The 13,422-nt window shown below is 43.1% G+C and overlaps 1 protein-coding gene and 1 non-coding gene across 2 annotated transcripts; one reads left to right on the top strand and one right to left on the bottom strand.

Moving 5' to 3' along the window:
- The first annotated feature begins 1,921 nt into the window (after nucleotides 1-1,921).
- On the top strand, nucleotides 1,922-11,896 carry TBPL2 (TATA-box binding protein like 2). Its single transcript, XM_026849730.1, has 7 exons — nucleotides 1,922-2,024; nucleotides 4,957-5,360; nucleotides 6,340-6,427; nucleotides 7,099-7,190; nucleotides 8,066-8,233; nucleotides 9,755-9,849; nucleotides 11,523-11,896. The coding sequence occupies exons 1-7, from the start codon at nucleotides 1,974-1,976 to the stop codon at nucleotides 11,600-11,602; spliced, it is 978 nt and encodes a 325-aa protein (XP_026705531.1). The 5' UTR covers nucleotides 1,922-1,973; the 3' UTR covers nucleotides 11,603-11,896.
- TRNAG-UCC lies at nucleotides 2,069-2,140 on the bottom strand. Its single transcript has one exon. It is a non-coding gene; the product is annotated as a tRNA-Gly (tRNA).
- Nucleotides 11,897-13,422: the final 1,526 nt, after the last annotated feature.

Here is a 13,422-nt window from a genome sequence, read left to right as displayed (position 1 = left end):
GAAGCAACACCAGTATTAAGGGATTTGTAATTTATGTTCATCTCTGATGTAGCCTCTCTCACTTAAACACCACAGTTTGACCTCTCCATCTCAGGTTCACAAAATGCAGACAAACCAGTCCCTGGGAGCTGCAGAATGAACATAGCTCATCTCCAGGGGATTCTGTAGTGCAACAAAGGATTAATTAGTTGAGGAAACTCAAAGCACTAAGCTGCAACGCTACAGACAGGACCACACCAGGGAAACACTCCAGCTTCCCAACTTCAGCACATCAGTAGTGTTCACACAGTGGGGGAGCGCCAACCTCCTGTCCCCGTGAGATGTCAATGTGAGGACAAAACAAATTCAGCATGATCCCTGTGTTGAATTCAATCTCTCCTGTGGGCAATGCAGGCCCACACTGTCATGAAGGAGCCTGTGAGGGCTGGGCTTGCTGCTGCTGGTAGGAGCAGGATCTCCCACCCTCCATACCCCATCCCATTGTGCTGGCAAAAGCAGCTGAGGCCATGGAGCTGTCTGCCACCACCCCAGGCACCTGCCAGCACTAAATGGGATGGTTTAGTTCTAACCATCCTGAACTGGTCTGAGCTAGCTCCACCAGCCTCTGTAATTCAATGTGCAATCTCGAAGAGAGTCCTCTCTCTACTTGCTCTGCTGCTCAGCTTGCCTCCTGGGTGCTCAGGGATGGGCTGTGTGATGTAAATCAACCTGCTTGAGGCTGGATTTTTCTGGGGCCAGGGGGATTTGGCACCTGTGGGGCAAGGTGAGTCCCAGAAATACCATGAAACCAGCCCAGCAGGCTGTGTTGAGGAGGGAAGGATGCTCCTCAGCCACGTACACTCTGCCCCACGGACAAAGGATAGAAATCTAATATCCTTCACACCTCTGAGGCAGTGAGAAGAGCCTAGCAGCACCTCCCAAAGACCTGGATTGTGCCTGGCCTTTGACATTTTCTTCCACAGGGTTTCTTCAGCTCAGCTAGCTGATTACAAGCAAATCTCACAGCAGAACTGAAAGGCCTGTCTAGCAGAGCATTGATCATGGCAGTCAGTGCATCCACCAGCCCAGACAGAGACAGGGATGTGTCCCCAGCTGTGTGTTCACAGAAACCCATCCATCCATCACCACGCAGCGACAGGACAGGAGAGCAAGAACAAGTTAGACAGCAACTGCTGGCGTCGAGTCAAGCAGCACCCAAGCTGAGCTGTGTCGGCAGTGTGAGACTCCCGCAGCATCAATCAGTAAGGCACAACGCAAACTCCCTTCTGGGAACATGCTGCCTCATGCCCAGACTCTCCACACGTGAGTCTTCTGAAAAGGAAATGGCCTTCAACCATCACTCACAGGGGACAGAAACAGAGACACAGGTGGGGAAAATAGCAGCAAGGGGAGGACAGCAGCGAAGGTAAGGAGTAACGGCTTCCTCCCCCTAAGCAGCCTTAGCAAGGCTAGCCCAGGTGAGGATAGGCCATTTCATTACAATGCCTTGAGTTTCAGGTTTATGATTTTAGACTGGGGCTCCTCTCAAAGGACCAGGTGTGCCTTATTGCAGTTGATGAGGCAGGTGGGAGAAATTAAGGGCGTATTACACTTGGTCACTGAAAAGCATCAGCTACAAGCAAAACGCTATCGTTGTAAAATCTAAGCTGCAGCTCTGACCCCCATTTATCTTCAGCCCTGCAGAGGGGATCAGGCTCAAGAGGAGGTTGTTTTTGTAAGCTTATATAAAGCACATGAAAGCACCCAGATTTTTTAGCCCTTCCACCCGATGGAGCAAGCCCTTGCGGGCAGCCCTGTCAAGGGCAGGTGAAAGGCTCAAAGGCTGCTTGATGGGGGTGAAAAAATCAGAGCCGGGAGGGACTGTGTATTTAAAACCAGCTGCGCTGTGCCTCTCCCTGCCCCCAGTGCCATCCCTCGGGCTTAAAGCTGGGTCCGGGGGTGGTGTTGGGGGGTCCGGACGGGTGGCTGTGCCCATGGACGGCAGCTCGCTGCTAGAGCAGTACCTGGAGCGCTGCGACGGGCAGGTAAGTAGGGGAGGAAAAAAATATGAAAATAGGAATAAATAAGCTGCGTTGGCCGGGAATCGAACCCGGGTCAACTGCTTGGAAGGCAGCTATGCTCACCACTATACCACCAACGCTGCGCCGAAAGCTGCTACGGCCGCATCTCAACTGAGGCTTAATCCCTCCGCTCTGCCTGGGCCGGGCTCAGCCGGGCCCGGCTGCCCTGCGGGGCTCCTCCTTGGCCTGCGCCAGCCTAGCCGCCACCGTTAGTCCAACCTTGCATCGGGGAGCAGCGAGCTACAACCGTCTAGAGCTGCTGGGAGCATAGACAAGCCCTTTGGGGGGCTCTCTGATGGGGGTGGTGCGTGTGTCACTCATCTGCTGTAAGAAAAATGATGCTGCGTTTAAACTCTTGCTGGGGGGTGATGCTTGCAAGGACCAACCTGTGTGCTGGTTGATAAATGTTTGTGAAATTTTTTTTTTTTTTTTTTGGTATTTGGAATAGCTGTGAGGTGGCTGCAGAGGTAACAGGGTGAAAGACTAGGAGAGGACTCCACAGCTGAGCATCATCTTCACCCAGGGAACACAACTTCTTTATTTGCATTCTGTTGTAAACTACTTTTCAGCTCAGAAAAGGGCTTTAACACAGGCTGTTTAAATGCAGAGACCTCCTAGTAGCAGTCAGTAAAGCCCTCTGAATATAGCACTGTAAAGTAGGGAGGTATAACCAGGGGTTTTACAAATGTTACTGAGCTTTTTGTATTTCAGACTTGCTGGGATACTTGATAATAGCAGATGTGTGAGATATCATTGCAGATGAAAAAAATGAAACCTATTCAAGGCTGTTGTTTAAAGCAGCTGGATGTGATTTATGTGTACCTAGGTTGCAGAGATTCCTGCAGTGGAAGTGAAAATGGTTCTTTCCCCCTCAAGCTGCCCCAAACTTAGTGATCTCAGACAGGATCTATGTGTGAAATCTCCTTCCTGGAGCTGCTGGGAGATGTCCAAAGCTATGCACTTGATGGGGCCTTCAAGTGAAGTTAATTAACCTAGAGTCTATAGCAATAACCCTTGGCAGCCAGCCCAATATAAACATGGTCTTGTGCCCCCTTTCACAGCCTCTGAGCATCTGTCTAACAAGAAAGCAATCCTCCCCAGCACTTAACCCTATAAGGGCTTTTTCCCAGACCAGTTATACGGAAACCTGCTGAGAAAGGAAGATTTTCTTTGTTTCTACCTACTCTATGCATTTTACTTTTTTTAAACTTGTTTTACAGCTGTTCAATACTTCCAGCCTCACACACCACTCCTTTCTCCGTCAGCTCCTTTTCTTTAAGCTATACCACAAACTGTGGGGTGTTTTTTTGGACTGTTACATTTATCACATTCTCTGATGCCACTTAGTATGATGTGTGAGTAGTGCTCCAGGCTTGCAGTGATGAGGCTTTTTTTGTACCGCTTCCTCTGCATCGCAGTCCATACAAAACTTTCCTAATTAGCTCCTGTATAGATAAGCCTCAGTCCACTGGAGGTCTTGCAGAGACTGTGCCTTCCTTCCCCTCTGGCAAACATGAAAAATATCTATTTAAAACAAATTTTAGTTATTCCACAGTATATTGTTATTGATATCTGACCTCTTAATTCTCAGTGCTCTTGGATCCAGTTTCCCAAATAGCTGAGGGGTTGAGGAGTACCTAGTCTTACTCAGTAGCACTCACCCTAACTGATCTCATATGGGGCTTGGTTTTAGAGACAGTTTTGAACCTAGGTGTTCATGATGCTTTCAGAGCTCGACCTGATTACACCTGTATTCAAGCTAGTAAGGGTTTTCTGGGAGGATTTGCACTTAATAAGAATTTTCCAAGTGTCTACAGGCAAATATACTGCAAAGTAGGCGCAGAGATCTCCCCATGTGCATGGTTGCGTTGCTAAGCGAGCTGATTAGCACAGCACATAGAGCAGCACTAGCTCAGGGCTGAAAAGCATTGATCTGGAAACCCTGTTCCTGCTGGAGCTCGGGCAGTTGCTGCCAACTCGAGGGCCTCTGTCTTGTGCACTGTTCCTTCTGATTTGTGCTTGGACTTTTCAAGTCCTTTTGGCTCTCAAGCCCAAAAAAGCCTAAATGAACACAAAACCTCTTGTATGGATCATCTAGTCCAAGCTGTCACCTGCTGTGGGTATTGGCAGAAACCACCTTCTTGGAAGAAGCCTTCCACTAACTAAAGGCTCATGCCCTAATGGAGAAGGGAATAAATCCTTTCCTAAACTCTTGCCTCCTCAATATTATGATGCCTTTTAAATAGCTTTCAATAATAAACAGCTGATAAAGGAGGGCATTAGTATGCAAGAACTCACTTGCAGATATGTTATATGCTTGATCTGGGAAAGGATGCTGGCTTTGCTGACTGTGTCTGCACTTAAATTAGTCTGGTGACCTCCAGCAGCTGAAAGAATAAACTGCTCGTGATTCTGTGAGCTGCTGCCCTCTGTTGCACAAATCCAACGCAACACTGTCCCCTGGTAGCACGGAGAGGAAATAGTAATATACTGAATGGGAGTTGAAGCCAGCCAGAAAATGCCAGCTGTCTTCCTTGGGAAAACTCGTGAGCAATTATGTAGGTTTTGTGCATAACTGAGGCACAACAACGGCTGTGAAGGGCACAGTGCCAGCACTGTACCTCCAGTCGCTGCTGCAGGTACAGAGTGATTCTCAGTTTGTGGTGGTACAGGAGTACTCTAGACTGCCTTTGAAGTGTGGCAGGAAAATGTATCTCTGCTATAGAAGTCTGCTTGTCTAGCAGCATATAAAAATCCAGACACACTTCAAATCTTAAGATTCTTCTTTGATACAATATGTATGGGCAAAAATTAATCTTAATTTAGTCTCCCAACTAAAGTAAATGTTTTAATACAAGGTTCTTAATGGTACTTTTTTTTTTTTTTTTAATTCAAGGATGACATCTCAACTAGTCCTCAGCTGTTTACTCCCATGAGCCCTTATGATGTAGACTTTCCAATTCAAACAACTGAAGATGTGTTGTTCGGATCTCAATTTAATCAGCCCAAAGAGCTTCCTACAGACTTCTCCTCTGTGGATCTCAGCTTTCTTCCAGATATTACCCAAGAAAACAAAGCACAAAATCTATTTGAAGATGGTCATGAAATGCAAAAAGAGCTTGATGGGTCAACATCAAATGAGGACAGCAGTATCCTCACAGATGAAAGCATCTTGGCCTATCCAGATGCAACTCAAGCAACTCCTGAAGCATCTGGTGGGTGTCCTCCTCTGACACCCATAGCTCCGATGACCCCAGTGACACCTGCATCAGAAAGCTCTGGCATAGTTCCCCAGTTACAGTAAGTTTATGTATTATTATATATCTGGCATATGTAATAGTCATAGTTTAGCTTAAACTGCAACATACTGCTCTGACTTAGAGAAAGTAGCAAGTGTGGTTTGGTCTTAAATAAGCCCCCTCAAAATACTAGGGGGATGGTTATTCCTCTGAGGAGATATGGAGCAAGTGAACTGACAGTATTAGAAGATAACTGGATACTGTACTGATGGGCACAGTATGAGAATGGAAATGGCACAGAACAATATGCAGCTTAGCAAAACAGGGAAGAGTGGACTTGATAAACATGCTGAGTGAGTATCTGAAATGCCTCTGGTTTGTGAAGAGGGAAAAGTCTCTTCTGGGAGAAAGAGGGCAAAAGTCTTTAGTAGAAATTATTTATATCTAGTATATACTGTTAGTTACTTCAGTCTGCAGGAGGAAAAGACAAAAATACTTGAAAAGGAAGATTTCTTCCAGCAAGGAGAATATTAAGGATGACAGCAGACTCCAGTGGCTTAAAGATGTCAGTCTGCTTTTCTGAGAGCAGAAACAGTCTGAACTGAGCAAGGGAAAGGGGCATGAAAAGAAGTGTGAGAAATTCTGGCCTCATTAAAAGGTCCTGTCCAGTGTGGATTAGCTTATACCTGTAGAGAAAAACATATCCTTTCCTACCTTGAGTGCTGTAGTAACTCTAAACACTCAGTAATGGTTCAATTCAAAGCTATAACACTTCAGTGATATAGTTATTGAAAGACACACAAACTTAGTATCCGGGGACTAATACTTTCATACCTTGTTATAGCTCAGAAACTGTAATTTTGGTATTGAATTACTTAAGTTTTGCCAAAAGTAGCTTAATGCTAGAGTGGGAAATAGGTAGGCAGGAAATAATTTGATGGCAATTATTAATTGGAGTGTGACTTCACATTAAGCTAATAATGTTGTGGATTGCCTCTGCAGTGGTTTGGTTTTGCACTAAAATTCCTCTCATTCCTCAGGAATATAGTGTCAACTGTAAACTTGGCTTGTAAACTAGATCTGAAGAACATAGCTCTGCGTGCCAGAAATGCAGAGTATAACCCAAAGGTAAATGTTAAGGACCCAAAGCTTTACCCTCTGTTCCCTTTCTCAGTGCTGATAGTTTCTAATATACAAATTCACCATGAGCTTTGTACTTTTTCTAAATAGCACTGTCTTGATCCACAAGAGAAAGTCATAAAAACCTGCAACTTGGGCCTGTGAAATGAAAAGAAATACAGGAGACCACAAGGAGATCTTTTTTTTTCTTTGAAAAAAGCCCCAGCAATGAGATGTTACTAAACTATTTAAAGGAGATGGATTAACCCTCCCACCTGTGTCCATCTACCCCCAGCTGAAATGGCTCAAGCAGCCCTCAGTGGGGGGAGGAAAGACCTGTCCTTAAACTCTTTACTGGAGTCAAACTAGTATTACATGATACTTACAGCAAGTGGCCTAGACAGTAGAAATAATGGGATGGGAATAATGAACTTTCTGTAAGTGACTCCAGACTGCACAACAAAATGTAAGGGACAAGGCAGTGGTCCTGTGACTGCTGTCTTAAGCCCCCTGTTCCTAGAGGGATGGGAAGTAACTTCAGGGTGATCAAATAAATTTTACAACGTAGATGCATGCTGTGTTGAGCATTGAAAGTGACAATTCTACAAAATATGAACAGAAATACAGTACCAGCTAAATCCTTCAGCTGCACTGTGTGAGGTCTCCCTTCAAATTTGTAGAGGTTTGCCGCTGTGATCATGAGAATCAGGGAACCACGAACAACAGCCCTCATCTTCAGCTCAGGAAAAATGGTCTGCACAGGAGCAAAAAGGTATATTTTTGTTTTGTTTCATTTTTCCTTCCCTTTAACATCTGGTCTTGCAGCTATGCCTACATTCTGATGAAAAATGACAGGAAACCTTGTTTAAATTATCTATCAAAGGGCTGTCATAATTGCAAGGAAAAAATGGTATTGAAAAATGTCTAGCTTTCTTCATGATGGCAGTTTAGTAATTACTGAACTGTGTGCTTCTGTCCCTGAATATAGATTGAGCTGAGCAGACACTGGCAGAAAAGCTGCTAAAATGCCCAGGAATTGTTAAGGGATTATTTGCATTTCTCACTGTCTTTAAAGTGAGTTAGGACATAACTTGTGTCTGTCAAGTCTCTCTTCAGTGTCTGTGTTCACTAGTCAACACATCTGCCTCTTGAGAAAATGGGAATTGGAGAAAAGCAAAGATTATTTTTGTACTTGGAAGCTCTTTCCCTCAAGTTCATCATGCCTTGTTTTTTTATGTCCCTAAACTGTCAGTGGGATAACGCATTAACTTACAGACATCTTCTCCAACCCCTACCACCATCCCAAACTAGCTAGATGATTGTACTGGTGGCTGCAGTCTACCTCTTGGATCAGCTCTGAGAAGCTGTTGTAAGGAACTGAGAAAGAAACCTCTGAAGAGGGAAACTCCTGGGCAGTGCAACGTGCTCCAGTGTGTTCAAACAGAACACAGGAAAGTGAATGACAAAGCGCCTTGTTTCTTTTAACTCACTGAAGTGGTTCTGGGGATAGAAGCTTGCTATTTTGAGCAGTAGCATACCTTTTCCCAGAGCACAGATTAGAATGGTGGTGGCTCTAAAATGACTTCCATCTTGAGAGCAGAAGAAAGTACTAATAGAAGCTGCTTTCCCCTTCTGCTCTGCCTTCAGTGAAGAGCAATCACGGCTTGCAGCCAGGAAGTATGCGCGTGTGGTGCAGAAGCTTGGGTTCCCTGCCAAGTTCCTGGACTTCAAGATACAGAATATGGTTGGGAGTTGTGACGTGATGTTCCCCATCCGGCTGGAAGGCTTGGTTCTCACTCACCAGCAGTTCAGCAGGTACGTGGAAGTCAGAGTTACAACCCCATGCAACTTGGAGCCGTGTCTTTGTAAGCTGCAGACTCAAATTCAGAGGCTGTACAAGTGTGGCAAAAGAGAGTAATAATTAACTGGATACTGAATATCAAACGTGTCTTTTAGTGAGTAAGCATGGTTCAGCAAGCATGAAATGGCTGTAGATGCCATGTGTTACAATAAAGATAGTAAGGTTTACCTTGATTGCCAGGATGACGTACTACAGCTATCAGTAAAGCTTCCAGTGCTTTGAAACCCTGACTGACACAATTCAGCACTGAAGGGCTCTTCTAAATTGCCTTCCTGTGTGGTGTTCACTGCTTTCTCCTTGCAGGGACACCATAAACACCAGCTTTAGAAACATTGCAACTGTGTGTGCGCTAGACAAGTGTTCACTCTGGGGTAAATTGGATGCACGTTAGATCTGGTTAAGATGAAGGGCTGAGGAACTGCAAGAAGCTCCTGGGTTCTTTGCCCAGTTGGTTAATAAAGAGACTCTGGTTTTGTAAAAAGCTTTCTTTGACCGTGAGTATTGCTGACACAATCTTCGGTGTTGCTGCATGTCAGCAATGTGCACCGTTTTCATTAATCTGAGCAGTGTTGGTGATAACAATTTTACTGTTCTGTTATTGCCAAGAGCAGTATCAAACCTTAGTGGGTATCTTTCGTCACTGCAGAACCGTATCGATAGGAAAATAACAAGTCTTGATTAAATACTTCAGGTTTAATTGGAGCAGCTCTTAAACTACTTGAACCTGGTCTATGCCCTTGCCTCATTGTGAGCCTTTAATACTAAGCAGGCCTCTTAACTCCTGTCAAACCAGATGCCTCTCTGCAAGGATAAGGTTTCTAACCTTCAGACCTGAAGCCAGACAGCAGCTGCAAAATACAGAACAGAAAATATAGTGTTTCTGGGATATTGCTTTGGTTCTTTGTCTGGATGTCTACTAGCCAGCAATTTCAAGTAAACCTGTAGTTGAGTGATGGGCACGCTGTGCCTTCAGGATTGGCTTGTTCAGAACTGGTTGTTACCATTGCTGAGGGAAGGATGAAGATTTTGGCACTGACAAAATAAAAATTCAGCTGTGTCTTTAGCACTGTGTTTATTTTGCATTTAATCTGGGGACTAAATATATATTAAAGATTCACTTGGCTGTTGTCTTGTCTTAGTTGCACAAGATGCTTCCTGATAAGGGCTCTTTGCAAACTAGGAAGGATTTGAGTACTGTTTGAAGATTACAATAATTGTTCCAAGGCTATGGAAAAACATTCAGAAGTGGCTCAGAAGTCTTTAAAAGTAAGCATGAAGAACTCCTACCAGCTCCAGCTGGGATTACCGGGTGTCTCTTGAAGACATCTAAAACCTGACCTGCCTTTCTCTGGTTAGCTAGCTAAAATCTGTGGGTTTAATTACTCTATTGTTAGTATAATTAACGATCAGTTTATGCATACTACACTGAAACAGTATTTGCATTTTACTAATCTCACCTGCTTGCTTTGAAACAGCTATGAACCTGAACTATTTCCTGGCCTTATTTATAGGATGGTCAAACCAAGGATAGTGTTGCTTATCTTTGTGTCTGGAAAAGTTGTATTGACGGGTAAGTGGTCTCCCTCTGTGTATCTGTAATCAAGTGCTACCACATCCTCTGAGAGAGTCTTTAAATTGAACATTAGTTAAACTAATATCTTGCCTATTGCTGCTTATCTGTGTTTTCTGCAAATAACAATATCAGTATTGTTGCACTAAAATATATTGCTTTGAAGAGTGTCTCAGATTTCCATGTTGCTAACCTTGAGTATCTTCATTTTATTCAAAGCATGAAGCCGTGTGTCAGTGTACAGAATTCCAGCAGGATGTTTATGTGCTAGTAACTACTCACTCACTTAAATAGGAATATCACAATAAGCAATTTAAAATTGCTTGGACAGGAAGCAAACTTCTTAAAGCACTTCACTAAAAACATTTAGTAGGGATTATGAGAGGAAAGGGTGGAGATGTAAAAACTTGTCCCAGGCTGTTTGGCAAAACACTCGTGAGGTAAAAGCCTTGCTGAGTAAGTGTGCTCAGCAGATATTTGTACCTCAAATCCCATGTCAAAAAAGCTGAATTCCCGAGTGCACGTTCCTAACACATTCTTTTGTAAAGCTCATGAAAATACTTTTTATTCAGATGTACTGAAAGGTAAATGGTACTTGTTCCCAGAGGACCCAAATGCTGTATAGATATTCACAACACAGCTTTGAGGTGCGTGAAAGGCAAAAGAGAAGTGCCTGCCTTAGTCAGAGATTCTCACAACCATAACTCATGAAGGAGCCTCAGGTATCTGAAGAATAGGGCAATCAGTACAAAGCTTAAATGCTTTCCCCTCCAATGTCCCACCACCACCTTCCTGGGTCCAGTAAAATCATACTTGCATTTTTGGGTACTGTAATTGCAACACCCTTACAGGTGCAGTGGGCCCAGAAGGACTAAGGTAAATCCTTGTCTGTGAAGGCTGGGCCCAACTGTAATGACAAAACTTGAATTTGCTGAGCTGTGAGGGGTTTTTACCTTACCAAAACAGTAACTTGAAAATAACTTTACTTTTTAAAATTGTAATGTAGGTGAATTAGACACATCCAAGTGTGGTCTGAGGGAAAGGCTTTACACATTCATCCCAATTGGCACTTAATCCAACTGCTAGTTCATTTAAATGCAGTATTTTCGTAGTTAGTTTGCTGCACTAGCATCATAGTGTCACTGCCAAGGAACGTTCCTGCCTACTGCAATACAGTGTACAAGACTTGGTGTTAAAGACTTGTAGCAAGATAGAAAAGGCTGGCTTTGAAATCACAGGTGCCCTAACAAAGATTAAAAATAAAAAAAAGCTGCTCAGAACTGGAGGAGGGGAGTTCTTAAACTGTGGATCAGCTTCCCATGTTGGAATAAATACCCTTAATTTCTTTACTTACCTTATCAACAGGCAGATAATACCATGGTTATTCCAATTGCTTTTTTTTTTTTCCAAAGCCATTGTTTTGCACCTGTTAAGAGTAGCTAACTCCTGTTTCGGTTCCACAGATTAAACAAAACTAGACTAGTCTTAAAGCAAGCTACAAATTGTTCTTTGTGAAGCAGCAGAAGCATGATAGAAATTCTGCCTTAAACTAATAGTAAGTTGCTTTTAAACTCCTGTGTTTCTTTGTGGTTTGTAATCTTATTGAGCTGCATTCTGGTTATTCCCAGCACTCAGTTAATTCTTAAATCATTTTTTCCTAAATGTCTTTCTAGGAGCAAAAGAACGTTCTGAAATCTATGAGGCATTTGAGAGCATCTATCCCATTTTAAAAGGTTTCAAGAAAGCATCATAACATGGCTCATAAAGCAACTAAGAATAATACATGAGTTTGTACTACTGTGTGTGGAACAGAGCGAGGGTGTGGATTATAAACAAATGATGCTATTTTGCATGCTATAAGTGCTGGTGCCTTTCTATAGTCTGTGAAATGTTTGTTTTGCTTTCAGATTAGCTGTTTGTAATTCACTTGTTCTGACCACTTCTTTCAAGCTGAAAAACTTGCAAAATTAATGTACTTTTAATAGAATGTATATTAAGGTGACATTTAAAAGTGTTTTGTAATAGAAAACCCATGTCTTCTCCCCTGCTGAAGATGTGAATCAACACTACACCTCAAACCAGATTTATCAAAATCCTCAGATTTAAGAGGACCGAAACCTAGTTCCTGCAATGTTGTATTTTCATGTTTAAACTCAAAATATATTTTTGTCTACAGTGTGACTTACAAAATCCAGCATGAGTTGATTTCAGGGTTTTGAAGACTGTGATTGTAAAGGGGACAACACCGAATCCCTCTGATCCTGCTGGTTGGATAAACTCTTGTGTATAATGGTGGTGGTACTCCTTTTACAGAGATGTTCAAGGCCCCTGACAGTGCTGGAACATAAAGTCTGTGGGTGGAGGGGTAATTAATCAAATTAACAAAATGGTACCCACTGAGTGGTATTACCGAAGTCCCCTCAGATAATGGGAGTTTGTTGCTTGGCCCAGACAAAAACATGTTGGGTAGGAACTACCTTTAAAATGGGCTTGAGGACAATACAGTGGGGTTCCTGTTGGTTTTTTGGTTTTTTTTTTAATGTCCAGGTGAACTCGAGGCTTCCTTTGCACAAATGTGTTATGCTCAGTGTGGTGATGTGACTAGGAACAGTGTAAAGATTATCCCTTGGCTGTTCTGGTACCTCCCAGGATTCCCTGGAAGCAAGGGTTGTTTTTTTTTTTTCCAGCACAGGACTTTAGTGCTGTTTTGGGGTTTGTCTTGAGTCCTCCCCTTGTTTTCTGCTGAAGGCAGGGCAGATCTGTCAGGAAACTCCCGGAGCCACTAGAGGTTGCTGTTAGATGACTTAAGCTTAACCCAGGCCAACAGCTACCTCTGTCCTTGACGGAAATACCCAGTATGGGCCATGGCTTAATACAGAACAGGGTGTCATAGTCTTGCTGAGCTTAGTTTTGCTGTCCCAAGTTTATTTCTGATTCGGTGAGGATGTGATTTCCACTTCTGTGTCTATGTCTCAGAAGTGCTTTCATAACTGTCTCTCCTCTGGAAAAAAAGTTTGGAGAACTTCATGCACTTCCTTATGATAAACTGGTCTTAACTATGTTATCAGTTCCTTTGTCACAGTCAAACCGTGGATTTCCACACTCAAATCTACTCTAAACAGAGGCTTGCTTTTCTGTTTGTTTTCCAACACTGTGGACTTTCTGTAGCTATGGGCTGGACTTTTATTTGCACTGTAGCTATAATAGCTGATAAGCTTGAGTTACAATGATCTTTTGCAAGTGAAAAATAACCTGCTCTTACTGTGATGCTGGAAAAAGTTTGTCTAAGATGAGCCGTCTTCAAGAAACTGCATGTTAATTAAGAGCTTGTCATGTAATTTCACCAGTAAGGTAAATACTCTTTAAAAAGTATGGATAAAACCCTAAAGATAATGGGCTCTGTGCCTTTTCACTGAGCTACTGATTAATTTGCTATGGTAACTCCTGTCTTAGGTAAAACAAAGATAGTTGTTTTTACCTATGTAGTGCTGTTCATGCTAGTGTTTTGTAGCACTTAAATACACTAGGATGGTGAAACAAAAGGCTGGGATTCTTTTTTTTTTTTCCCCCCCT

This window comes from Athene cunicularia, assembly GCF_003259725.1.
Source record: "Athene cunicularia isolate RWA chromosome 5 unlocalized genomic scaffold, athCun1 chr5_part1, whole genome shotgun sequence".
In the NCBI taxonomy this organism is placed as follows: Eukaryota; Metazoa; Chordata; class Aves; order Strigiformes; family Strigidae; genus Athene; species Athene cunicularia.
Note: the sequence above shows the minus strand (reverse complement) of the source record. Positions and strands in the feature narration are given on the sequence as shown.